Source organism: Mustela erminea, chromosome 12 (genome assembly GCF_009829155.1).
Source record: "Mustela erminea isolate mMusErm1 chromosome 12, mMusErm1.Pri, whole genome shotgun sequence".
Taxonomy (NCBI): Eukaryota; Metazoa; Chordata; class Mammalia; order Carnivora; family Mustelidae; genus Mustela; species Mustela erminea.
In genome coordinates, this window is record NC_045625.1 from 13,701,707 (window position 1) to 13,728,872 (window position 27,166).

Here is a 27,166-nt window from a genome sequence, read left to right on the forward strand (position 1 = left end):
GTTCCGTGGGGAGGGGATGGGGTGCAGGGTCAGGTCAAAGTGTGCACGTGAGTCTGTCTCCACTACACGGGAAGCTTGCACCTTCGGTTGCCGGCGGGTCTCTGCTACCCCGGTCTCGCCTGGCACGGCACTGGGCCCACAGCAGGTGTCTGGTCCGGGCCTGGGTCTTGGCTCAGTGGGGCCCTCAGCATGGGCCTCAGTTTCCCCATCCCTGAAATGGGAACGGCAGGGCGGACCTCGCAGGGCCGAGGTCAGGCGTTCTCGGGCAGCACAAGCAATGCTGAGCTCTACATCCTCGCTGCTGCCGCCCTCGCCCATTGTGGGGGTTCCAGCCCAGTCTCCACCCGAGTCCGGGTGCGGCGCCGGCGCCCCATTGTTCAAGAGGGCGGGGAAGCTCCCGAGAGCGGATTCCCCGCCCCGGGTCGCCCTCGCCGCCCAGTGGAGCAGACGACTTGGCCCCGGCGTTTGCCGCGCCGGGCGCGTCCTTTGTCTGCTCCGCGTCGCCCGATGCCCGCGGCCCGCGCCCCGCTCCTCCGGCAGACAAAGCCGGGGCTGCCGCGAGCCCGAAGGGCTGGAGAGGGGCTCGCACCACCCTCCTCCCGCCTTAACACCGCCCCCTCCCCTCGACGCCCTCTGATTGGCCCGCGGGGCTACAAAGAGGCCGGGAAGCGGGCGGATCACGTGGGCCAGCGTGGCCTCCCATAGGTCGACGAGACTGCCAATCGGGGAGGGCGGGCTGTCCGCGCTCGGCCGGGTCGCTCCCTCCGCGCTGGGGCCCGCCCGCGGGGCCGGCCGCCTGTCAGAGGGAGGTGGCGATGGTGCGCCCGGTGGCGGTGGCGGCTGCGGCGGCTTCCCTGGTCCGAGTGCAGGGAGGAGAAGATGACTGACCGACCGACTGAATGACTGAATGAATGAATGGCGGAGCCGAGCGCGCCATGAGGAGCCTGCCGAGCCTGGGCGTCCTCGCCCTGTTGTGCTGGGCCGCCGCCGCCGCCGCCTCAGCTACCTCGGCGGGGAATGTCACCGGTGGCGGCGGGGCCGCGGGGCAGGTGGACGCGTCTCCGGGCCCGGGGCTACGGAGCGAGCCCAGTCGCCCTTTCTCTAAGGCGACGACTCCCACGGCCCAGGCCCCGAGGACCGGAGCGCCGCGCACTACGGTCCACCAGCCTCTGGCGGCGTCCTCGTCAGCCCAGTCCCCGGAGACCACCCCTCCTCGGGCGACGGCAGGACCCGCCTCGACCACCTTCCAGGCGCCGCTCAGCCCCTCGCCGACCGCCCCTCCGGCGGCGGACCGTACTCCGACCACCCCTCGCGCGACGTCCCGACCCGCGCCGACCACCCTCTCGACGACCACTGGCCCGGCGCCGACCACCCCCGTTGCGACCACCCTCCCGGCGCCCACCACTCGGCTGAGCCCGACCCCCGAGCTCCCGGGCAGCAGCAGCGTCCCGCCCACCCCACCTGCCACCGAGGCCCCCTCCGCCCCTCCCCCAGGTGAGTCCCCGCGCCCCTCGCCGGCTGCACCCCGCTGCGCGACTGCCCACCCTCACCCCAGCCCCGGGCCTCCAGGCTTGGGCTGGTGCCCGGAATTGATCATTCCTCACTCCAAAGTTTCCCCGGATTTGGACTTCCAAGGGGGAGGTTCGAGGTCCAGCTCGAACGCCTCCCCCTCCCCAATCTGGAAAGTCTTTTGTCCCCCCCCCCACCCCCACCCCAACCAACCCCGGGCAGGGCTTCCCCGGGAGGGGGGCGGCTGCGGTGTGGAAGGCATCGCATCTCCTTCCAAACCGGGCTTTCGGGCCTTTGTCAGAGACCCTGAATGGGCGCAAACTTTTGGGTTCGGTTCATTCACCCTGCCTCTCCGCCTGGGTTATTTCGGGAAGTTTGAAAGCCAGAATAGTACCTCCTTCAACAAATGGGTCAAAAACTGAGTAGAAGGGATTCCTTCCGAACCCTCCGTGTGCTTGTTCATTCGTCCCTGTGTGTGTGTGTGTGTGTGTGTGTGTAATGTGTGCACGCATGTACACACAGTGCATATATGTATAACGTGCATGTGACAGGTGGAAGAGATACTGAGGAATTTGTTTACCACAGTTGGACAGACCACGGGGCGGGGGGAGAAGACATTGTAATCCATGTTTTCCCTGCAAATAAGTGGATTCAATAGGTCATCTGGGACAGGTGTGTATCTAGGTTGAGCATGCCTATAAATTAGGTTAAATCCCTTCCTTGCACCATTTTTTCCTTCCTCAATTACAAGGTCAATAGGTTTGGACAAAGGCACAATTTAAGCAGGGACGCCCATTTTTTTTTTTCCTCCTTAAGTTAGAAGGTTCAGTTTGGAGGATGCTGATAGATGCCGGGGTCTGTTTTGAGTCCGCATAGAAAACAGGCCCTTCTTCCTCCTGACTGGAGTCTTCAAGCGGAGTTGAAGACAACTCCTGTTGTTGTCTCCTTTTAATCTAAAATGGGCCTGGAACGAAACAAATAAAAACTCCCTTGTCAAGACCTCGGACAGGAGTTTCTGAATTCCTTTGCCTACGTTGGGGTGGAGATTTGTCCAAACTATTTGCCAAGCTGTACTTACAGTAATGGATCTCTGACCTAATTCTTAGGCTCAGTGATTTGCTGTAGAGTCAGGTATGGACTTTGGACTATAATTGAATTTGTGGAGAGTTTTCCCACATGATTATGAGTCTTAATACCGTCTTGAATCTTGGGTTGGAGCGTGGCATTGACATCAGTAGGAATGCAGATTATTCAACCATAAAAAGCTAAGTTGGCATCTCTTCTAGCTTGAAGGAGTATATTAACTAGTGGGATTTTGACTGTAACCTTTTTTGGCTCTGGTATAGAGAGATTGACATATTACTAAGAGACAGGAAGTACAGTGGTTCAGAGTATGGACTCTGGAGTCCATTTTTAGGTTTGAATCCTAGCTCTGCCCCTTATTAACCACATAATCTTGGTCAGGTCACTGACCCTCTCTTCAACTGTGAAATGAAGATAATAATAGTACTTACTTCATAGGATTGCTGTGAAGATTAACTAAGTTAATACATTATTTATGGTGCTTAGAACAGTTCCTGGTACAGAGTAAAAGCTCCATGTGTGTGTTAGTTATCCTTATGACTACAATATTTTTTTTTTGAGAAACCTAGTAGTACTGTGATAATTTTTTTTTGTTGTAGTAAAATATAATAGAAAAAGGATGAATTAGATTTTCCAGTAGAATTTAAGTAGTAGCAAGATTACTTATTTTGAGTGGTTAGTATACGATAAATAAGTCTGTATAATTGATTATTTTACCTTTATTATTTTTGTATTGCTATTTTTAAATCACAAAGTTAACCTTTACTTCCAAAAAATACAAACAACAAGAAGTCTACAAAGGAAAAAGTGAAAGTCACTCCTTTACTGCTTCCTAGTTCCAGTCAGTCCCTAGAGGTTACTACTGTTAACAGATCTCTTTTCAAATGTTTTTCTGGGCATATATGAACATACATACACAGACGGTTCTTAAAAATAGTTTTAAAACCTCAAAATAATTTTATACATACAGTTTTTACAGCTTGCTGTATTCACTTAACTATAGATCGTGAATTTGTTTCCATGTCCATACTTAAGACCTACCTTATTCTTCTTAACAGTTGCATTTTTTGGTATAAGCATAAAATAATTTTTTAAAGCAATCCTTTACTTATGGACATTTAGATTGCTTCGGGGGTTCAGTTTAAAAAGCACAGGGAAGAATGTGTTCTTGTTAAGCCCATCATGGACATATTCTCCAATACTTCAGTTGGAGTTTCAGAGAATCCAATTTCAAGTGAAGTAAAGCTGGATTGAGTAACAGGCACCATCCAAACTGTTCAAGGCTCTAGTAACTTCCATGGGCTAACTTAGACTGTTGTCTATCATGGTCTTTGGGTGGCAAAAGTTTTAGAAGGCTGTCCAACTTTGGTAGCTCTTCTGTGTCTTAAATATAACACAGTTCTTACTTTTTTGATGTGAATGCACTATGGATTGCCTATGTCCAGTTCTCAGCAGCTGAACTGCACTTTGTGGGCCTGTTGATATGTAGTTTTGGCTTTAGAGTGTGATGCAATCAAGGATGACCTTTTTATCTGAGCATGGGTTCTAGTCTACTTCAAACAGTACCCACATCTCTTTGACAGAAGGAAAGCTTCTAACTGATCTTGAGATACCTAGTTTGATTTGCAGAGTTGGATTCTCTGGCATTTGGGAAGATGATTGTACTTGGTATTTTATTTTAGTGTTCCTGTAAGGACTGAATGCCACTGATAATATATTATGTAATTAGATGAGTCTTCTACCTGCTCTTTGATTTCATAAGAATTTCTTTCATTTCTCAGGTCTAGCTGAGAGCTCTTGCCTGCCCCTCAGCTAGGGCCCTCTTTTGTTTATAAGGACACTGATCTGCAAACTGAAACTAATTGCCCAGCAAACAGGCATTTTCCTCCCACAGGCTTCGCAAAACATTTGGCTGATTGGTTGGCTGGGTAGGACATTTTAAGAAGAGTTAAGGGAGAGGTTGTGATGCCAGAGGATGGTGGTTACCAGCAGTAAGAGATTAAAGTGATGACAAGTGTCTGATTTTTTAAACTATGGACCTTTAGGGTTAGATAGGACTTTAGAAGCCACTACCTCTTAGTGTGGCTCTACATTTTAAGAAGTACTTTCAAGAGTTAGCTGAAATCTTTCTCTCTGTTGTTAACACCAGTTGGTTCTGGTTCTGTCCTTTGGAGCCATGCAGAGCAAGTCTGTTCTCTCTGTCTCTCTCTGTGCCATGACAGTTCTTCAGGGGCTTGGGGATAGTGAGCGTGTTGTCTCAGAGTCTGGACTAAATAACTTTAGCTCCCTCAACTGTTCTTTATGTGACATGGTTTCACATTCCCTCACTGTCCTCATCTTTCTGCGTCTCTCCCAAAGCGTGGAGCACCGAGCTGAACATAATACTCCAGATATGGTCTCACTAGCTTGCAGTAGAGAGGGCAGTTACCTCGTTCCTTCTGGATGCTATGCTACTGTTGATGTAGTTAGTTCCTAATCACAGTACCGTTTTGGGGCAGCCACATTATGTTGTTGACTCATTGAGTCCATTAAGATAGCTAAGCTGTTTTTTTTTTTTTTTTTTAAACAAAACAAAACATGTACTAGATGACTGTTTCTTCATTCCATGCTGGGAAATTCTTGTTATTTTCTAAAGTATGAACTGAGACATTTGCCAGACATGTAGATGTATTATGTTAGATTCAAGCCATCCTTTTAGATCCCAAGTCTGTTAGTGTACCCCACCCAGTTTATTCACATTCACCTACAGGGTGTTCCTATAGACAGAGTCTAAGGACAAGTTAGAGCAGGTTATTCTTACCTCACAGGGTAGAGCAAATTTATGGATTATAAGATAGTTTGGAAGGGAAGGAGTAATAGTTTAGTTCTCAAGGGTCTCTTCTAGCTTTAAAGTTCTGTGATGATTTGTTATGCATGATTCAGGGCACATTATTGCCCCCAAAGAGTCTTAATCATTTATTTATGGTCTAAGTTAAGAGAATAAGCCTTGTTTAAGCAAGCCTTAGAATTTAGAGCTTTTCAAGAGCTTTTCTGACTGGTATGACAAGTAAATAAAATATCACGATTGGATTTTGTTTGAGAGGAACGTTCTGGGAATGCAGGGCCCTCCTAACTATACCGGGTAATGTTTTCTTCTTCCTAAAATTTTTTTCCTCCTAAAATTTTCTTCCTCCTAAAATCCAAAAAAAATTGTTGTAGGTACGGAGCATCATTTGCTTGTGTTTATTTAAGAAGATACCATTTGTTTTAGGGACATAGAAATTATTCAGGCTCCAGAGGTAATGTAGGTCCACTATCTTTTATCCAAAACCTATGGGGCTTGATGTGCTTCAGAATTTTAATTTTTTTTCCCTTGGATTTTAGGAATTTAATAAATGTACCCCAGTGAAGTCTGGGGCAGCATCTTATGATCAAATACATGAAGATATTTGCAGCAAAATGAAGAAATTTGTAGCAAAATATTTGCAGCAAAAAAAAAAAAGAAAGAAAGAAAAGAAAATTTGCAGCATGTATATTCACAGTGAGTGGGATAAATAAAGACTGTAAATAGCCTTGCATGTGTTTGGGTCAGGTTTTGCTGCCAAATGAGTTACAGAAAGAATTTTGGTTTTGGGTCTTCTGATACTTGGCATCAGGTCTGAGGGCTTATGGACCACTGTAACAGTAATTGCAAACACATATTGTATTTACTATGTTTCAGGCCGTGTTCTGAGCACCTTATACATACCAATTTATTTAATCTTCACAACAGTTAGGTACAATTGAGTTAGATACTATTGTTATCCTTATAGATAAAGAAACTGGGGCTCACAGAAGCCCAGCTATGGCAGAACCTAGATTCAAGCGTAGTCATTCTGGTTCTAGAAGAGAAGAGAAGGAAGCTGGTCTGCTAAAAATTATTGGTCCTTGGATACCAGTCTGAGAAAATGTCTACTGTTCTACTGGCATTTACTCTCTTCACTCCATTGTATGTTATTCATTCACCTCCTTAAATTTTCAGTTTTGTGGTGTTTTACAACTGTGATTTTAAATTGTAGTTCTAAATCTTCCTTTGATTCTATTTTAATATGGTCTGTGATAGAGAAGTTTGTCTGTACTCATTTTAGGGCCAGGCCCAGGGACTTCTCAAATTTACTGTATCTTATTCCTGGCTTAAGTGCCTAGCTTTCTGCAGAAATTCCTTAGTCTGATTTATTTTTGGAATAGCATAGTTAAACTCCATAACATTAGTTTCAAATCTTCTGAATTACAACCCCAGGAAGCCTTCTGGCTAATTGAAAATGTACACATTGAAATAATCTGACCAGGTCTTTTTATTTTGAGTTTTTTTTTAAAGACCCATAAAATTAAAGTGTGCATTACTTTTCATCTCAGCATTTCTAAACATGTACATATTAACTTCCAGACGTTCTGGCACCCATATAAAAAGAATGGAAGAAAAGTATCACAGTACTGTTTTTACTGATGGGTAAATTATGGGTAGAGAGATTACTGCTCTAGGGCACTTAATAGATCAGAGGAGAATAGAAATATAAGATCTTGGTTAGCTGAAAGACAGTGTTAGATGACATTTTTCATTATAAAGAGCTTTAATTCATGCTTTTTGCCTTGATCTTGATTTTTGTTTATTTACTATAGATGTGATATAAAAATCTTTATTACTAATGTTGAGATTATGTTACAGGCACCTCTTCTGTGGTCATTTAGTCGTTTTCAAGTACGTATTTTGGTTTATCTGTTTTTCACTGGAAACAACTACCCAGACTAGTAATTTTGAAGGGAGATTTTTAAAAATTGTGGTGAAAAAGATAATGTTTGGACACATATATGTTTTGATCACAGAAAAGGCTTATTCAAAAGAATTATCCTCGTAGATGTCTCTTCTAAGTACATATGATAAACTTGTGTCAAAATAATCCCTCTGGTTATGCTACTGTTTCACAGATAAGTACTATTGTAAACAAAACAAAACACCAAAAAACCTTTCCCCATTATTTTTCCCTCATTAAGAAAACAGAAAACAAAAACAAAAAACCCAAAATCTTTCCTCTGTTCTCCTTGCTCATTTTTTCACTTCAAATTCCTCTATATGTCCCGCTCACTCTTGTCTTTCATTCTTAGCCCCATCCATTCTTTCATGTTCTTTAAGGAATCACATTATCCTCTCTATTTAACAATTTACCACTTTGTCCTCCTTCAGTGCCTCCTCAAAGCCCAATTCTTCCAAGAAGTCTCTCTGGAGGAACAAAAGATGTCCTTGAAGATGGCCTGGTAACAGGGTGCACAGGGTTGAACACTTTGCACTTTGAACAAAACCTGTCTGTCTTTCTCTGTGACTTTGAATTTTTTCCTATGGATTTGTTTTTAGTCTATTTAATTTAGATTATTAAGCCCATTTGAGAAGAAAGTGTCATAATTTATATAGTTTTCAGGACATGATATTAATTCTTTATATGAAAATAATGAGAGGAAAGTTTTTTCTTTTCACTCTGGGCTCTTTTTTTATTGCCCAGATTTTTGTCTGTCTTTCTGTCTTCCTTTCTTCTCCCAAGGAGTAATACAGAAAAAACAACCAACAACCTTGTCACAACAGGAATTATCTGCTTCAAAAAAATTAAATACTTTGAATAAGTAGCAAATGTATTTTTCTGTTTACAAATAATATAAGTTGTTTCTGTTGGATAGGTGGATTTGGGCTTCATACCAATATGAAAGGTTTAATTTGGTTGAGAAACAAATGTTTGATCTGTTGAATGACAGAATTTCCTTTGTAGAAATCTAAAGTTGATTGTGAACAGAATGCTTCTAATAATTAACAAGTATACAGTACTTTACAGTTTATAAGATATTCTTAGAGTATCCAAGACATTCATATTTTGTTGAGTTTTCTGTGTGTGTGTGTGTGTGTGTGTGTGTGTGTGTGTGTGCATGTGAATAAAGCTTAATTTCTTTCCTCTGTTATAATATTCACTATAACTGGTGAATATTGACCTAACCTTTGCAGGTTTTTGTGGGTTTCACATTTGATATTTTGTATTTCAAACTGTTGTCTTTTAGGTTTATTCTGTTGAATATAAATCTTTGACTGATTTGCTGCCCATAATTACAGGATGGAAAAATGGTATGTGAAGATGAGGATTTCTTTCTTTCTTCTTCTTCTTCTTTTTTTAAAGATTTATGTTTATTTCAGAGAGAGAGAGAGAGAAGATGAGAGAGAGCATGAGAGGGAGGGAGGGTCAGGGGAAGAAGCAGACTCCCTGTAGGGAGCCCGATAAGGGACATGATCCTGGGACTCCAGGATCGTGACCTGAGCCGAAGGCAGTGGCTTAACCAACACAGCCACCCAGGTGCCCCTGAGGATTTCTTTATATTTTCTTTGCCAGACACTCTGTGGGGTTGACTGTGAAGGAAAGAGCCCACCAGTCATTGAAAACAAGTGTGATGTAGATGACAAGGTGAACTACAGTACTTGATGGGAGGGCTCATGTAAATATCCTTTTTTTTCCCAGATTGATATATTATTTACTTTCTTTCTAGTGTAGAAATCTGTTTGGAATTACCTTAATATACTATTTCAGGTGTATTCCCTCAAATCAGTGTGTTAGTAGCACAGAGACTTGATACTCTCACTTCTCACTTCCTGATATTTGACACTTAGGCTGGAATAGTAACTAATGTTAACTGAGCGCATATTACTATATGCCTGGCTACCTATCAGGATTGTTTCCCCATATATCATGTCATTTAACTCTTCAACAAAGCAGTAGTTCAATATTATTATTTTTACTTTCTGGATGCAAATATAGAGATTCAGAGGGTTAAAGTAGCTTATTCAAACAAATGAGGCTTATAAAGTCCATGAGGGCAGGGATTTCTGTTTGTTTTGTTCACAGTTATGTTCCCAGGGTCCAGCCCCAAACAGTCTCAATAAATATTTAATGATTGAATGAGTGAAGAAGAGGGAATGGTTTGTTGCTATACTATACTCAGCAGTGTATTCTTGGGGAAAATATTGTAATCTCATGGTCTTTTTCCTCAGTTTTGAAATGAACTTTTGTCCTTTTATCCTTCACTCACAGAGAGAGTATGAAACTTACTTAGGGTAAGTGAAGTTCTTTGAGATCTAGCAAATTACATTAATTACTCAGTTTTCTTACCTAACTTTGTTCCTTCTATTTATCTTAGTGAAGGAAGAAGAGCAGTAGGCAAATGAACATCTGAAGACTTTTGTAGAGAGAGTAGCTAAACTGGAGAAGTTGAGCGTTTGTCTGTAAGCCATGGGACCCAACGTTCTTTCTCAGTTCTCTCACCAGTTCTGGGATCTTGGGCAAGAAATTTCTTCTGTAAAATGAGAGAGGTAGATTAGATTTGTGGTTTTTAAACTGTATTGTTTGGGGGGACCTGAGTTTCCTCAAATGTGTTTGGGAGCCAGTAGAGGGACTAAGGAGACCAAGTGGGTCTACTTCTGGGCCCTCCTCCCAACCCTCACCTCTCACTCCTACATCATTGTTCACACTTGAATCAGTTCCACTCTCATTTGGTTTACATACTCGTTTTGTTCTTTCAGTAAATATTTTTTTTTTTAAAGATTTTATTTATTTCTTTGACAGACAGAGATCACAAGTAGGCAGAGAGGCAGGCAGAGAGAGAGAGAGAGAGAGAGAGAGGGAAGCAGGCTTCCTGCGGAACAGAGAGCCTGATGCGGGGCTCGATCCCAGGACCCTGAGATCATGACCCGAGCCGAAGGCAGCAGCCCAAACCACTGAGCCACCCAGGCGCCCCTCAGTAAAGATTTTTGAAATAGGAATTCTTCTAAACTTCTGTGATAAAGAAATTATGGCAATCTCTGAACTATTATGCAGGCATTAAAATACTTACATTATGTTTAATAGCAATATACGTAGGAAAAGAGAAACACACCAAAATATGAAGTGGCTAAAGCTAAGTAATGGGATTATGGGTCATTTAAATTGTGTTTTTCTGAATTTTCCAAGGGCTTTTTTTTTTCCAATGAATATATCCAATTTTAATTTTATAGTCATAAAAAAATAAATGAATAAAATGGGAAGAATGAATAAAAAGTTATGACAAGCTTTTATTTATGTGAGATTAAGTCAGCTGATATCACCAGGCTAGTTTAATTTTTAATTCTTGACATTGACTCAGCAGTTTTGATCTGCATCAGAGATAATTGTTCTCTTTGAGTTGTGGTTCTGAAGAAAATAGATTACTGAAGACAATACCCAAGAAAGGAAACAATTCCTGAGGACTGACAAATTTTAAACATAGGGTCGGATCAACATATCTACAATTTGATACCTCTAGGGGATATTTAACTGAGATCTTAGTAAAGGCTGAAAACGGAGCTTGTTCTTTATCTGTCTTATTCTGTTTGGGGGATGTAATACATACATCCACTTCAAATTAATTAGTAGTTTAGTGAAGTATATCTGGTTTAAATTGTGCAAAATTTGAATTCATAACATTGTTCACAGCTCTTACCAATAGAAGAGCTTTGATTATTTCTTCTTTTAAAGATACAGAGCCCCCAAAAGTTTGGTTTCATTCTGTCCATATGTTTTGCAATTAGATCAGCTGGGATTGCTTTTATACTGGTAATACAACAGCTGTTCTATATGATATCCTTGCCAGGGAGACAGCTAAGCTCTGAGGGAAGGGGAAATTTATTCAATTACAAAAAGGAATGTATTCTGCCTAGTCATAAGGAAAATGATAGGAGTAGGAATGTTTTCAACCTGCCTGTAGAATGTTAAATAACCTTGCTTAGTAAATTGTAGACTCTTTAGATAACTCATTTTTGTAACTTTTGTTTCAGTCTTAGATGCATCCTAGAAACTGGCATATTACCAGGAATCTTGCTAGACTTTTATTATTTATTTTTAAAAATTGAGTGCTTTTACTTTTTTTTAAAGTACTTTTTACTTTTTTTCACTTTACTTTTACTCGCAAAACCAAGAAATTATGAGTAACATGGTTAAATATAAGGAGAACATCATATTCTCTGATCCTTTTAATTTTGGAAATGATTTTTAAAAGTGTAATCCTTAAAAAATATTCCAGAGAAAGTTTAGATGTTGTTGTCTCTGAAGGAGATTGGATGAACTGAGTAGTTTTTAGGTTCTCTTCAGTCTCATCTATCATTTTTGGGATGTTATATTCAGTTTGGGAAGCATTAATGGAAATAATAAGGAAAAAGAAGGGATGCTTGGTATTTCAACAAACTTATCCTGTTTTATTTGTGGATTGAAGTTTGATTAGAGGAAAGCATTGGATTTTTTCTGCTGTAGTTTTCTCATTTGATTTTACAGTCATTATAATCCTATAGTATGTTTTTACTTATTCATTCTCTATGAACTGCTTTTTACTTATTCATTCTCTATGAACTGCATTAACAATATAGCCCCACCATCCATTGATGTTGTGTGGGTTAATGAATAGTTATAAAGTGTACCAAAAACACAAAGCAATCTAGCTGTTGGGTATTATTATACTGAATTGTTGGTGTATTGCCTGCAAACCTATCCTGTTCAACTGGTTTTAGTTTCTAAGTTAGTTTGTTGCTTCAACTTGTCCACAAAGGCAGGGCTAAATGGTTTAGCTAATCAGTAGAATAGCAGTCAGAACTAAATCCCAGTTTGCCTTTCTGTTCACTTTGTATGTTCCTTTATACAGTTTTTTAAAAATGGCTCTGTTACTTAGTTTCTCTAGCTATAAAATGAAACTTATTCCTTACTTCCAGTCTTCCAAGGTTTTTGAAAAGTCTCACTTGCAAATTACTGTGGGCTTTTTTCAAGTGCAGTGGCTTTATAGAATTCAACCTGTTTTCTGGTTTTCTTTCCTGATTACATGGTTCATAGCTTATAATATAATGTGGATAAGATAGGTTTTGACTAAACAGAACAAAGAAATAAACAGATGCATTTATATGTGGCTTTCTTATGTAAAATACATTTTATACTGTTTTGTAATTAACATATTTGTATAATTTATAGACCGTAATGGTATTTTCCAAAGTTTGGTATACTTTCGTATTATTTTTCTTTGCATACTACCTTGAGAACATAAAACATAAAATCTTTATCTCATATTAAACATAAAATAAGTTGTTCTTTTGTAGATCTTTAGTATCACTTTTTGCTGAGCTGTTTAGAAGGGATTCACTTAACCATTTTTATGATTATAGAAATAATATATGTTCATTTTAGAAAATATAAAGAAGTGTAAAAACAAAAAATGAACCCAGATAACTAGAAAGTTAACATTTTAATGGTAACTATGGAATTTTTTTACATCTATATTTACTTTTCCCCCTTCTCTGCCATTGAGATAGTTCTATGTGGATGTATTACTCTGATACTGCTCTTAAATAGAAAATATTTATAATAAATACAATAAAATTAGTGCAAATATTTTAACTTTTTAAAATCGGACATTTTTCAAACAAAGTTGAGAGTAGCAGTATTGGTGATATACTGTAATCTGAGTGATCAAATTCTAAATGCCAAGTTACTGTATTAGATGCTTCCTAATAGCTACAGAAAAAATAACTAAACCATAAAGCTTTTTATTATTGACTGAGTTTAATATTTAATTACTGCATACATTGCTCCATTTCTCACAAATGGATCTCACAAATGAGATCACTTATTTTTTTATGAAAACAGATGTGTGAGTTGGGTTTAGCACTCTTCTGATGTCAAGTATATTATAGATTAAAATGGGAAAGAATTTACCACATTTAAATTATTTGTCATATTACCAAAAAGAATGTGACTCTGTTTTGAATGGAGATGTTAGTTTCCTTATGATGCTCTGCTTGCGACTTGGTACTCCTTGTCAGAACCAAACTAACAACTACTTCTCATGTGTCTGTTCCAGCACAAGCATGATTTTTCCTGGGTTCAAGTGGCCTTCAAAAGCCCAAAGCAGTCTGGAACCATGCCAGGCATTTGATATTTTCAGTTCTATGATGAGGGAAGTCAAAGTGCCCATCTGCCTGGCTCAGATATTGCCAAAAAAGGCCTGGGTGCTGTGTTAGAGAATATGCCAGAAAAATGGCTCTGGCCTCCAGGAAACTGATATCCACCTCACATAATGATCTCTGTTCTCTGAGTTTTGTGAAGAAAAGGCTATAACTTTTATATCAAAATAGTAATGAACTACAGTGTTATTGAGAGAGGATTAAATTAATGCATGTAAAAAAACCCTTGATTTAGTAGTGCTTAATAATCAGCACAGAGTAAACACTCAAAGATAACTATTATTATTATTAATATTGTTTTTATTACCTATTCACAGCATTTAAAAAACAGTAGAGAGAACTTTGTCAGTTCTAGATTAATACATTTACCGACTTCTCTAACATAGTCTGTAGATTGGCAAGATATTGGTAATCAGGAAGGCTTGCACATTGTCACAGATCAACCTTTTCTAACAAGTGATTCTAAGGTATAGGTAGGACCTTTTGCTTGATGCAAAAGGCTACCTCCTGTCCTGTCAGAGTGGCCTAGATTGAGCCAGAATTATCCTGTGCCATGTTGCCAGATACACAGTAATGGTACTGCTCAGAACTGAACTGAATGGAAGCTTTTTTCAAAAAGCAAATGCAAAGATGGGACTCTAGGGAATCCCTGAAATAGCCATTGTCCAGTTCTGACAGATGTTTAATCCTCTGGGTTCTTTTGTACATATTCATCCCTAGCCACAAATGACCCAGTAAAGTGAAAATCAGACTGGGGCCTATAGAAAGACAAGACCACTCAATTTTATATTGGTTTCACATTGATATTTTTGAAAGTATGGCAAATACAGCATGCATATACACAGTGCAAGTCACTTAAGCTTTCTGGGCTTCTCTATTGTCGTCTGTAACATGAGTATAACAGTGCCAACCTAATAGGGTTCCTGAGTGTTGGCCTAGAATTCAAACCCAGCTCTGTCTGACTTAAAAGTCTGTGCTTTTTTCTTTTGACTAGACTATGCTGCGTTGCCAAAGCAGATGGGAGTAGCAGAAATGAAATAAAGCATTCAGTGGGCACAGAACACATTTTGGGTTCTGTTTTGTCACCTTCCCTAGCATCCCCCAGCAAGCCCATACATTGTCTTGTCAGCACTCATTTTGAATTGCACAGTGACTCTGGTTTGATTTTTTTAGCTACTGGGAAAATCAAAATTAGATCAAAGAGTGTTTCTTGGAGGTAGATATGGGTGTGGAGTAAGGGTGGGGAGAGGAAATAATGGTGAAAATTAGATGAGAATAAACAGGTAGACAACCATAATAAATGGAAAGCAGAACTGAACACTAACTGTAAGACTGTCTAATCAGCACCAGAAGGATTAGTGCTAATACAGACAATGTAATGCTTACTAGCATTTGGCAAGATATGCCACATACTGCAAAATGGTAGTATTGATTGTTCTTGACTTGACAATAAAGCCTTTCATCTTTAACTTAATATGGACTCTAGGTCAAGATGCTAGTGCAAAACAATGTTATAAAAATAGCAGGTGATATTTGATTACATTAAAGCCAGAGAAGAATCTCAGACTGGCAAATGTGGTTCATAGTTCTATGGGTCACCTGAGGATGCATTCTTCCTTTCCATTTTATAAACTTCCCTCCTCACTAGAAGGTTAATTGTCTCTCAGATCAGATAAAGGAGAAACTATTATTTCAAATATAGATCCAGCCCCTTCTGATCCAGTTGTAAGGCATATTGATGAATGATATATATGCACACCTTTGGACAGTTTGTATTTATCAGAAAGAAATCGTTTCAGTTTTTATGACATCAAGACTCCATAACAGCAATTTATATTACTACATCCTACAGTGTACAAGTACAGTGTCAGGTTGAGCTCTACAACTAGCTGTGGAGGATATATATATACAATGCAATCCTGGTTATATCATCTTCTAGTTCATTTAAAATATGATATTTATACTTCGTTATAATTCTCCTATTTAATTACCATGAGCGGTCCCAGCCCGTAACCCAAGTTTGTTATTATGACTTGTAACTTCTCCATAATCTGTCTTTGTCCTCATTTCCTACCACCCCTCTCCTTGTGCTTTAAATCCCCGCAGAATAAAACTGCTTATATTTTCTCCCCAAAACCGTGCTATTGTCGTCATCATTATTATTAATAAAGCAATCACCTGTGGAGGTCTTGTTCTGTATGTGATACTAAGAGCTTTAAATGAGTTATCAAGGCCTTGTTTAATTCTCAAAAGAACCTATTAAGAAATACACACTACTATCCCCACTTTACTAAGCAGGAATCAAGGCTTTGAAAGTTTAAATACACCGAGCAATGGCTCATAGCTAGTAAAATATAGAACCTTGATTCAGATTCAAATCTGTCTAGCCTCAGAGCCCTCTCTCTGAATCACTAAGCTAACTAACTGGCCTCTTGTTCTTTTGCTTATACTGTTCCCTCTGCCTGGATTCTCCTTCTGTTCAGTTTTAATAAAGGCCTTAATTGTAAGCAATAAAAATCCAATGCTTGCTGATTTAATCAGAAGTGGAATTTATTAAAAGGATATGGAAGATTTCACAGAATCTCCAGGGGAACCAAATTCAGGATGTGGAACTGAAGATAATGCTCAATCATGTCCCAGGGAGGTCCACTGAATATGCCACTGGCACCACCACTGAGCTAGATGCTGTTGTTTGCACCATTGACACTAACACTAGGCGGTGGGTATGTTGTAGTAGCAAGTACTGCTGCCACTTGTCATACTGTAACCATCTCATCTGCTACCAGAGAAGGGGCCTCATGCTCATTCTTGGACTCTTTAGTTGCTCATTCCAAGTGGAGGGTGGATAGGATTGTTGGAGCCTCAAACACTTGCTTAAGGCCTGGATGCAGGTGGGGGTGGAGGGCAGGGAGAACAATAATTTGGCATTACGAACCTTTGAGATGGGAGAGCCAGGCTTCTTTCCCTAGATAGGAACAGATTCTAAAATAGTGGGAAATTATACAATGATACTAGGTGGCCAGAAACAATGACAGATGTCTACCATATCCCTTTCTTTTGCCTGAGAAATGTATTTGTCCTTGAAAAACACCACCCACGTGGCCTGCTATACTATGGTACCTTATACAGTCTAGTGTGATATATATATATATATATATATATATATATATATATATATATATATATATTTGATTACTTGCTTTTTAAACATTCTTATTTTAACTATTACTCGTTTTTGTAAATAACTCCTCTATACCTTGTCCTCAAGTAGCTTATAGGCTGTTTTATTGATGTCTGTACTCTAGCATCTGCCTAGAATACTGTTTAGCACATAGCAAGTATTTGATAAATATCTGAAGGGTAACCCTCCTGCTCACACCCACCAGAATGTAGGTTCCATAAGGGCAGAGATTTTTGTCTTTGTCTTTCTCTCTTTCTTTTTTTTAACCACTATATCCCCAGAACCTAGATTAGTCCTAGGATGTAGTAGGTCCTCAGTAAATGTTTATATAACAAATGTATAACCCTAAATAATAAATTATTCATTTCTGGGAATGACACTGTCAGAAAGACCTTTGAATGTGACAGCCGAGTCAAAACACTCTGGCATAATTTCCAAGTAGAGCACATACAATGTGAGGCCAAAACTGGCCTCATTATTCTCTGCTCACCTCTTCCATTTAGAAGCATGACCTGAAAAGGGCAATTTGGAATTCTTTCCCAGATCTTCCACAATAGTCACCAGCCACAAAAAGGGCCTGAAGTACCATACCTGCTTGACATGAAACTTTTTTTGTCCCCTTTTGTATAACCAGCCAAATCCTGAGACTGCATGTATTCTGGGAAGAAAGGCTTTTGGACAAACAGTCTTGTATCTTATATTAAAAAGCACAATAACCTAGGGAAGTTAGTATTTCACTTTGAAGAAATAAGGAAATGAGGGCCTATAATCATGGAATGATTTGTACAAGGGCAGCGGAGTAGTGAAGAGGTACTACAGACCAGGGTTCTGTGGCTTTTAGAGGTTAGATTTCTGGAGGGAGCAAAAGGACAATTTAGTCAAGCTGAAAGAGAACTTGTGTTCAAACTAAATTAATAATAATAATAATTATTATTATTATGAGCGATACTATCATCTAGAGCCAGACTGCCTAGATTTGAATCATTTTCTCTGCCACTCACTGTGTGACCTTGGGCTGTGCCTCAATTCCCCCGTCTGTAAATTGGGACTAAGAATAGCACCTACCTCACTCCGTTCTTATAAGGTTTAAGTGCTAATGTATGTGAAATACTTAGAATGCTGGCATAAGTAGGCCTTCTACATGTTAGCCTTTCTTTTTATTATTATACTTTGAATTCCTGTTTACTTTCACTACTTTCAGTCTGTTTAATTCTTCACTACCTCTAATCGTTTCAATTCTGAATTAGTGGCATTACCCTGTTTTACCAAGAACCTGGGTCTGAAATGAGATTAAGTTGTTTGCCCAATAGTCACTAGCTGAAAAGTACGGGTTAGCTGGGATTTAAACCCAAATCTGTCTTATTTTTCAAGTTTTTATTGGGGCAAAATAAAAATCTCAAATTAGATTGAGTTTCTTGTGCTCTATTATATTCTTCCAACCACTCCTTTTAGTTTTGATGCATCTTTTTTCTCGTGCCGCCTTCACTCTCTTCTGATTTGTAGTCATTCTCTTTCTGTCCATACCAAAGATCTGTTTACCACCCTAATTGGTTTTCCTCTTGATGCTTTGGACTTTTATTTTTTATTTTTTCCAGAATTTATTTATTTATTTATTGATGCTTTGGACATTTAGTAGAAACTATGCTGTTTACCTAGAAAGACCAAAGCATTTCCTTGTTTAAGTTAAGTGGACATGACTGTCTACTTAAATTTCACTTTTACTCTTTTGTTAGCCTAATTGATCTGTTCAGTGGACTGGTTTCCAGAAAAGAAAAGTTAGATATCTGTTATGAGTCAGGTAAGGAATTTTGTACATTAGCTAGGATAGCATTGAAGGGCAAATGGCATACATCCAAGAGATAAGGGCCATTTCAGCCAGTGTACAAGTTCATCAGATATAGAGACAATATCAAATAATGATATTGAGTTGTTACAAAAGTTTGCCACCTAGTAAATTACTTCTCTGTGTATTGATTAACTTGTGCATAAAACTTCTGTTGAGAAATTCCAAATGGACTCCAGACATTTGGGGCAAAAAAAATTATGATTACTTAAAATTTACTGTTTTAGAGAGTTATTTGGCTTAGTATGTGATCTTTCCTGTTAACAACAAGCCTTTAAACAGCTTATTGGAAGGATTTCTCTTGCTAAATTTATTTCAGTTTATAATCTTATATAATTGATCACTTATTTAGAAATACACTTAAAATCAATGATCAAGTAGTCTTCAGGGACTAAAGCCACAAGTGTCAGGAAGCTATTACTTCTATTTCCTTATTGCTTAACCAATCTACAATGGTAACTCCCTCTTGTTTTCCCTTTTCTCCTTCTCTTCCTTCAGGCTTTTGCCCCCCTCCTCCCTTTTTTTTTAACCAGAAAAGATTTTAGGCCCTTTTTTCACCTGTTTTTTCCTAAAAGTTTATTTATTTATTTAAGTAATCTCTACACCCAGTGTGGGACTTGAACTAATGACCCGGAGATCAAGAGTCGCATGCTCTTCCTACTGAATCAGCCAAGCGCCTCCACGTGATTTTTTTTTTCTTTTTTTTTTGTGGGTCTCATGATGCCCAAACTAGCCTTCAACTGTGTTTTCCTAAAACAGCTCAGCTTAAGACTTTGCATTCATTTTTACTTAAGTAATAGGGAAGAGGGTCTGCCTTTGTCAATAAATTTACAGTGGGCTTTCCATGTTAACAAAATAAGATTCTTTAATTCATGTATTAGATTGTTGTTAGTCATCTGCTGTACATCTAGTGCTGGGCTAGAAAGATGCTGTTGAGACAAATAACACATGGTTTCTGCCCTTGAGCGCCCAGTGGAGGGTAGAGAAGATCAGACTGCAGAGTGATAAGTTCCATCATAGTGGTGTGCACACACTACAGGAACAAAGAAGGACTTCTCACCTGGACTTTTGATGGGGGTGAGGGCAGAGGATGTTGTCAGAGCAGCCTTTCTGGAGGAAGTTTGGACTGAACTGAAATAGGAATTACAAGGTGGAGGAAGGGGTGGCCCTTTGGGAAAAGGGAGCAGCATATGAAAAAGCACGGAGGTAAGAGAGCACGTGCCTAGCCTGTTTGGGGACCTACAGTCCTGAATGGCTTGATTAGGGAAGAATAGGATATGTGAGGAAGAGGAACTGGTGGGATTTGAGTCTGAAGTGGTTGGCAGCCATCAAATAAAAAAGTGTTTTGTATGTTATACTCAGGTGGATTCTAAAAGTAACAAAGAAGTATAAGCTCCCAGGTGACATAGTAGGGTTTGTGTTCTGGATCAGCCTAGAAACTGCAGTGTACTCCTAAAAGAGTAAGTGATCCCCAGCAAAGATAATTAGAGGCCACTGACTGTCTCTCTAAATCTTTTCGAGCATTAATTTTGAATTAAAGGGTTTACATGTTAAGATAATGTAATAATAGAAGGGTGACATGAATTAGTTCTTCTATCCTCTCTTATTAAGAAAACATTTTGCCTGTTAGTATAACACACAGACTTAGGTGACTAAAATTAGAGACTAAAATTAAAGCCAACATTTGGTGCTGGACCTCTTAAGGGATCTGGTGTTAGGTCAAACAAACCAGTTGGGCCTCCTGAATGCCAGGCACTGTCCTAGAGCTCAGGGTGGAATTGTGAATGACTTAGACATCTAGAGTCTGGTGGAAGGACAGACTAATATGCAAATACTTTCAGATACTTGTGTATTAGGTTCCTTTACATACATTTTCACTTGCCATCTTATATCTTTGAAGTATGGATGAGGAAATCAAAGGTAATAGAGTTCCCCCCCAACATTACTGAGATATAATTGACCTATAACATTGTGTGAGAACACTATACAGTGTGATGATTTGATATACATATATATTGCAAAATGTTTACCACAATAAGGTAAGTTAACACATCCTTCATCCCATGTAAGTATCATTTTGCTGGTGGTGTTATGGTGAAAATATTAAAATTCTACTAAGAGAAGTTTTTAACTTAGTCAAGATCTTATCATGATGAATGGTAAATAGCTACAATTCAATATTCAGCCTACCTAACTCCCCAATTTTTTCCATTCAGCACCCCCCCCCCCCCCATATATACTGCTTCCCTGACAAGGCAATGCATATATATTTTTGAGCCTGGTATAGTTTTCTTCTCTTCTCTTAATTCTTTCCAACACAACCTAAACAAATATTGAGGAGCCTTGAAGGATCAAGTCATTGGTGAATGAAAGTGCAGACTTTGGGGTGCCTGTCTGGCTCAGTCAGAAAAGCATATGACTCTTGATCTTGAGGTCACAAGTTCCAGCCCCAGGTTGGGTGCAGAGATTATTAAAACAAACAAACAAATTAACAAATAAAAAAACTTTTAAAAAAATTGCAGGCTTTAGAGTCATAATGTCTGGATTTAAATCCCAGCTCTGGGTGGGCTTCCTGCTAGGTGGGAAGCTTGCTTCTGCCTCTCCTACTCCCCCTGCTTGTGTTCCTGTTCTCCTTGTCTCTCTGTCAAATGAATGAATACAATTAAAAAAAAAAAAATCCCAGCTCTGTCACTAATCTAAGCCCACTTCATGGAGTCACTTTTATAAGATAATGTTGCTAAAGCATTATGAAAAGCACAGGAAAGACTTCAATAAAGACTTCCGTTAGTTGTTAAAATAATCTTTGGAATAGCAATCCATCTTTTTTCCAAACATTCAGTACATTTTATTAAAATGAATTTAAATCAGCCTATTCTTATTTAAATTAACCTTAAAGAAATGTTTACCTAGCATGCATATTTGAAATATGACCTCTTATTTAGGGGATCAATGAGTGGCCTTGTTATTATAAACAGAAACCTAAGAAAAATATGCCTATGAAAGAAACATAAAGACACTTAAAAACTCTATCATTATTGAAAATTTTGGAAGAGTTAACAGAATAGTATAATGACCTCACTCATACCTATCTCATACCCACCCAGATAATCATCTAGGCCAATCCTGCCTCCTCCATACCTGCATCCACTTACTTTGCCCCTGTATTATTTTGAAATAAAATCCAGACATAATATCATTTCATCCAGGAATATTTCAGCAAGTATTTCTAAAATACAAGGCTTCTCTTATGGTTCTTAAATAATCACAAAGCTTTTATCAGATATAGTCAGCAAAATGCTTTATGACTGAGGGGAGATCCTTTTTTCTTTTTAAGCTAAATCTAGAGACTTGATCATTTTTTTGGGTAAAGTAATGAAAATTGGTAGCTTTTTGGTGGTTGTTTCTGACATGCTAAGTACTTCATATAGCCCAACTGAAGATGAAAACTAACAGAAGGACAACTTGAATTGCTTGGGTAGAGTTGGGTACAGACTATTGTCCAGTTTTTACATATGAGTAAACTGACTCAAAGAAATGATTTGTCAATGCGGTCATATAAACAGCAATTTGAAAGTGCTGAAATCCATCATTTGAATCACGCTCATTCTATAAAAATTTATTGAGTTCAAGAAACTTGCTATTTATATTTCTTTATAAATGCCTATGACCCACATTATTTTTATAGTAAGGACATTCTTCTCTTTGATTACCTAATTTCTTTTATCTTTTGTTGTCTTAGAATTTTAAAGTACTTTCCCCCTCCCTTGCTCTACCCTAGTTTTTAGCTGGTGGAGTGATGACTTCAGGATAACAGAGGTGCAGTTTTGGTCTCCAGCAGAGGGTCAGTTGCAATGATGAAAACAACTCAAGCAAATGGTCTATTGATAGTAGAACTTTTCATTATAAAAAGTTCTTTTCAAATTCCAGGATATTGGTTGCTTAGTCACTGAAGAGTCTGTCCTACCATTCACTAGCACCCTGGGTGTCTGAGCAGACCTGGTGAAGAATGTACTTCTCATTTTGAAAGAGAAAAAAGGATAGAGAAGCTGCCTCAAACCTTGCATCACCTAAGTCAAACATTCTATACATTATATATAGTTGATATAAGACATTAGTCTTTTAAACTATACTGTAACACACAAATAATTTTCATTTTGAGTGGTGCCATCTTGGACCACAGCCACAAATCTTTTAATATAAATTAAAATGGGCATTGATCAAAGCACATTGCTTTCCTGGTCTCTGTGGGTGAGTTAAATTGTTTTAATGTGTCAAAACTGATGCTGCCAACAAAATATCCCAGTGTACCTACCTTCTTTATTACCCTTCTTTCATTTTTAAGCCCTTCAACCTCAAAATTTCCCCTGAAGTTTTATATACTGTCCACTCAACAGCGAGCAGAAATGATAGTGCTGATGAAATCTGTCTTTGATACTGGTTCAATTATGTATCTGGAATGTTTATTCCCCTGGGCTTTCCAACCGAGGGAACCCGGCATGAACTCCTACTTTGGAAAATATCTGAGTGGGCAGACTCGTTTGCCACATTGCCCTCATTGTCTGTCTTTGTTTATTCAGCTGAAAAGCTGTACTTGTCTCTTATACAGCCAGGCATGAATCTCAAGGTCTCAGATGCTGTTAAAATGGGTAGAAAAATTGTTTGGGGGAGGGAAAGAATGAAAATTATTATTATATTATTGTTATACTGAAAATTATTATTTTATTGACATAATGTGCAATGAAGGTGCTGTCTTATGGAAGGGCATAATGACTTTCGGTGGTTATAAAGTACAGCTCTGAGAACAGTTTTATGGTTCTGTTTTATTAGGGTCTTTGATTTTCTGTGATTTCCCCCACCTTTTGGATAAGAGACATTGATTATTTATCAGTAAATATGATTTGGTTTTGCTACAATAGAAAACTAGGTTTTTGGGGCATAAGCATTCCTTTGGACCCAGGTAATGCTAAATTTCCTGTGGTCATAATATCATGTACATGCTCTTGGCATTTATTTTTCTGGCTATCTTTATCTCTCAACATGATTATTTTAGCAGGCTACTAAAGGACTCTTTGCCTTAGTTCTTTCCCAGTCCATTCTTTCCACTGCAGTCCAAGTTATGTTTGTAAAATGAAGATCTGGGGGCACCTGGGTGGTTGAGTTTGTTGAGCATCAGACTCTTGATTTCAACTCAGGTCATGATCTCAGAGTTCTGAGATCGAGCCTTGCATCAGGCTCTGTGCTCAGCAGGGAGTCTGCTTGAGATTCTCTCTTCCTCTGCCCTTACTCCTTCCCCAGGAATGCTCTTTCTCTCTAAAATAAATAAATATTTAAAACAAATAAAAAATAAAATATAGATATGATCATGTCATTCTATCTTGTTTAAAATTCTTCCATGGGTACTTAAATGCCCTTGACCTGTCACTACTCTGGCCACCTATTCTATGCCTATGCCACAGTGAATTTTTCTCTATTCTCTGTGGTACTACGCTGTCTTAACCTCTAGGTCATTACATATCCTGCCCCCTTAAATTTGGGATATTCTTCCCCTTTACTCTTAGCTTGGCTAAACCTCTTCTACATTTTTGTGTGCCTTTTTAGATTTCTTCCTTTGGAAAGACTTAATTAGGTGTTTTTCTCCGTACAAACACACATACCATGTTTTCCCATAACACTGTATGCAGATTTCCATTTTACTACTTATCACAGTATATTGCTCTTTTGTTTTTCTCTCTGCTATAAGAGTATAAGCTGTATGAGGTCAGGGACCATAGTTTTCTTCTACATTGTTGTATCTCTGGCATCTAGAAACTATATTCCCCATTTCTGGTACCATACTATTTTGTAGAATGAGTGAATTAATCATTATGTGCCTTGCCAAGATTCTCTTCTTTAGCAACCTCAGAGAAGAATTAGGGTTCTCTGTTTTCATGTTCTTGGTATTTTTCTTCCCATCTTTTAGTCCTGTTCATTCATTCATTCATTTTTTAGAGAGGCAGCAGGGGGCAGGAGCAGTAGGAAGGGGCAGAGGGAAAGGGGGAGAAAGAATCTTAAGCAGGCTCCATGCCCATTATGATCTCATGACCCTGAGATCATGACCTGAGCTGAAATCAAGAGTCAGACATAACCAACGGAGCCACCCTGGTGCCCCACATTCATTATTTATTCATTCAGTTACTCAACAAAACATTGCTTTGAACCTTTTAAACCTCTTAACCTTGCCCAGAAGCATGTGAAAAGAACATGTCAAAGGAAAACTAATGCATACACTTACCATATGCTTCTTTCGTCCATTCTACCTAAAACTGTATTCCCCAGTATGCATGCTTACAGTTTCTCCTCCTCTCCCCTGCCCCTGCCATGTTTCCCTTCCCTACACTGGGTTTTCTCCTTACCATTGAACTACCTTTTAACATTCTAGGTATTTAACTTGTTTGTATTTCTCCCCGCTACTAAGATATAAGGTCCATGAGGGTGTGAATTTTTGTCTTTTTTTAATTGATTGCTGTATCCCCAGAACCTGATACAATGTTGGGCACATGGTAGACTGATGCATATATTTGCTGACTGAACGAATAAATTCATGCCCATGGAGGTGCATTTTTTTTTCTACTTTACCTTTTCAGTGCCTCTGATGAAGTCCTGCTTATAAAACTGTGCTATTTATATTCTTTCTTTCATTTCTTGACTTTACATTTAGTCCTGTTTTGGGGCCATAGTTTTGGCTGCCCAGGCAAAGATTCTGTTTGTCCATTTTATTGCCTTCAGTAGCCATCACTCCACTTACATCTGACCTCTTCATCTCCAACTAGTATCTGAAGCCCAAGAAACATGTCTGTGTGTGTTGGGAAAGGGTGAGGATGCATTCAGGGATAAGTCAGATGTAAAACCTGTTCTTCTGGAACCTAGATTGGACGAGTAGATAAATAGCCATAGTACAAGGTTGAGTAAGATAATATTTATTAATGAGAAATGTTAATTAATGGGGAGAAACTATGTCTCATAAAAATTATGAAATATATCAAGCTTTCAGAAAAGCTTACAGAAAGTGAACACTCTCTGTATACCTGCCTTACAGCTTTATAATATCTGAGTTTTCTCCCACATTCACTTTGGATTCTTTTTTCATTTTGAAATAAAATACTAGGTATGATTAAAGCCTCAAGTGTTTCTCCTTTATCCCGTTTTCTTCTTTCCCTATTCAGATGTAACCACCGTTCTGAATGTGGTCCCATACATTTAAGAAAGCTTATACACACATGCATACACACACACACACACACACACACACACACACAAATATAGTGCTGTTTCAATGTTTTGGCATCTTATCTTGCTGTTCTCCCTCAGCAATTTTTTTGAGATTTATCTTTGTTCGTTCATGTAACTCTGACTGTATTCATTTTCTTATCGAGAGTCACTTCAAATAATGTTACAGGGAACATCCTTGCACATGTCTCTGTCTTCAATATGGGAGACTTTCTCTAGGGCAATGCTCCTCAACTGATGTGCATAGGAATCATCTGAGTACATTGTTAAAATGTAAATTCTGATTCAGTTGGTTTGAGGTGGGTCTGAGAATCTGTATTTCTCTTAAGTTCTCAGGTAATGCAGACTCATGAACACACACTGGGTTCCTAGGCACTACTAGGTTGTAGCACATCATTATCCTTCTAGATATTGCCACATTATTATGTAAAGACCTTATACAAGTTTGTGTTTCCATAAAGACCGTGTGAGATATTTGGTTGTTCCAGGAATAGCCTCTTTTATATGACCACCTAAATTTAATCTGTTATCATTCTCTCCTTAAAATTAGATAGATATTTGGGAAGGGAAATATTAAAAAATAAAGAAAAATTACTTCAGTAGATAGCTTACTTTCAACATTTCTTAGGAATTGATCTAAATTACATATATAGTTTTTAGTTAAAATATTTTATAAAAATTCACCTGTTTCTGGGACACCTGGGTGGCTCAGTTGGTTGAGTGGCTGCCTTCGGCTCAGGTCATAATCCCAGCGTCCTGGGATTGAGTCCCGCATCGGGCTCCCGCATCGGGCTCCTTGCTCGGCGGGGAGCCTGCTTCTCCCTCTGCCTCTGCCTGCCACTCTTGTCTGCCTGTGCTCGCTCTCTCGCTCTCTCTCTCTGACAAATTAAAAAAAAAAAATCTAAAATAAAAAAAATTAAAAAAAATTCACCTGTCTCCTTTCAAACAGTCACTCCATTTATCATTGTCAACCCAGATGGAGCTCTTACTCTAGAATGAACTATCCCAGTTGCTGAAAGGGAAAGAACTGTGTGTCAGGCCCTGTGCTACATTGTTTCATCTCCACAGTTGTCCATGCTCACATTTAAGTGGTAGAGCCAATGTCTGTGGTCTGGTCTTTCTGGCTTCAAGGGGTATATGGGAAATTACTTTACTACTCTTAGCTTCAGTTATCTGTAAAAAGGGGGTAGACCAGACAATCAGATTCCTAAGTCCCAGCACTTAACATTTCCTAGCTCATTTGGTAAAGTAAGAAATGTATACAAACATGCTATGTAATAGC

At 39.1% G+C, this 27,166-nt stretch overlaps 1 protein-coding gene across 1 annotated transcript in view; it reads left to right on the forward strand.

Moving 5' to 3' along the window:
• The first annotated feature begins 734 nt into the window (after nt 1-734).
• The window catches only part of MEGF9 (multiple EGF like domains 9), an 85,351-nt gene continuing 58,919 nt past the window's right edge, over nt 735-27,166 (forward strand). Inside the window, exon 1 of the mRNA XM_032307034.1 lies at nt 735-1,494. Coding sequence (XP_032162925.1) covers nt 912-1,494 — 583 coding nt within the window. The 5' untranslated portion in view covers nt 735-911. The remainder of the gene's footprint in view (nt 1,495-27,166) is intronic.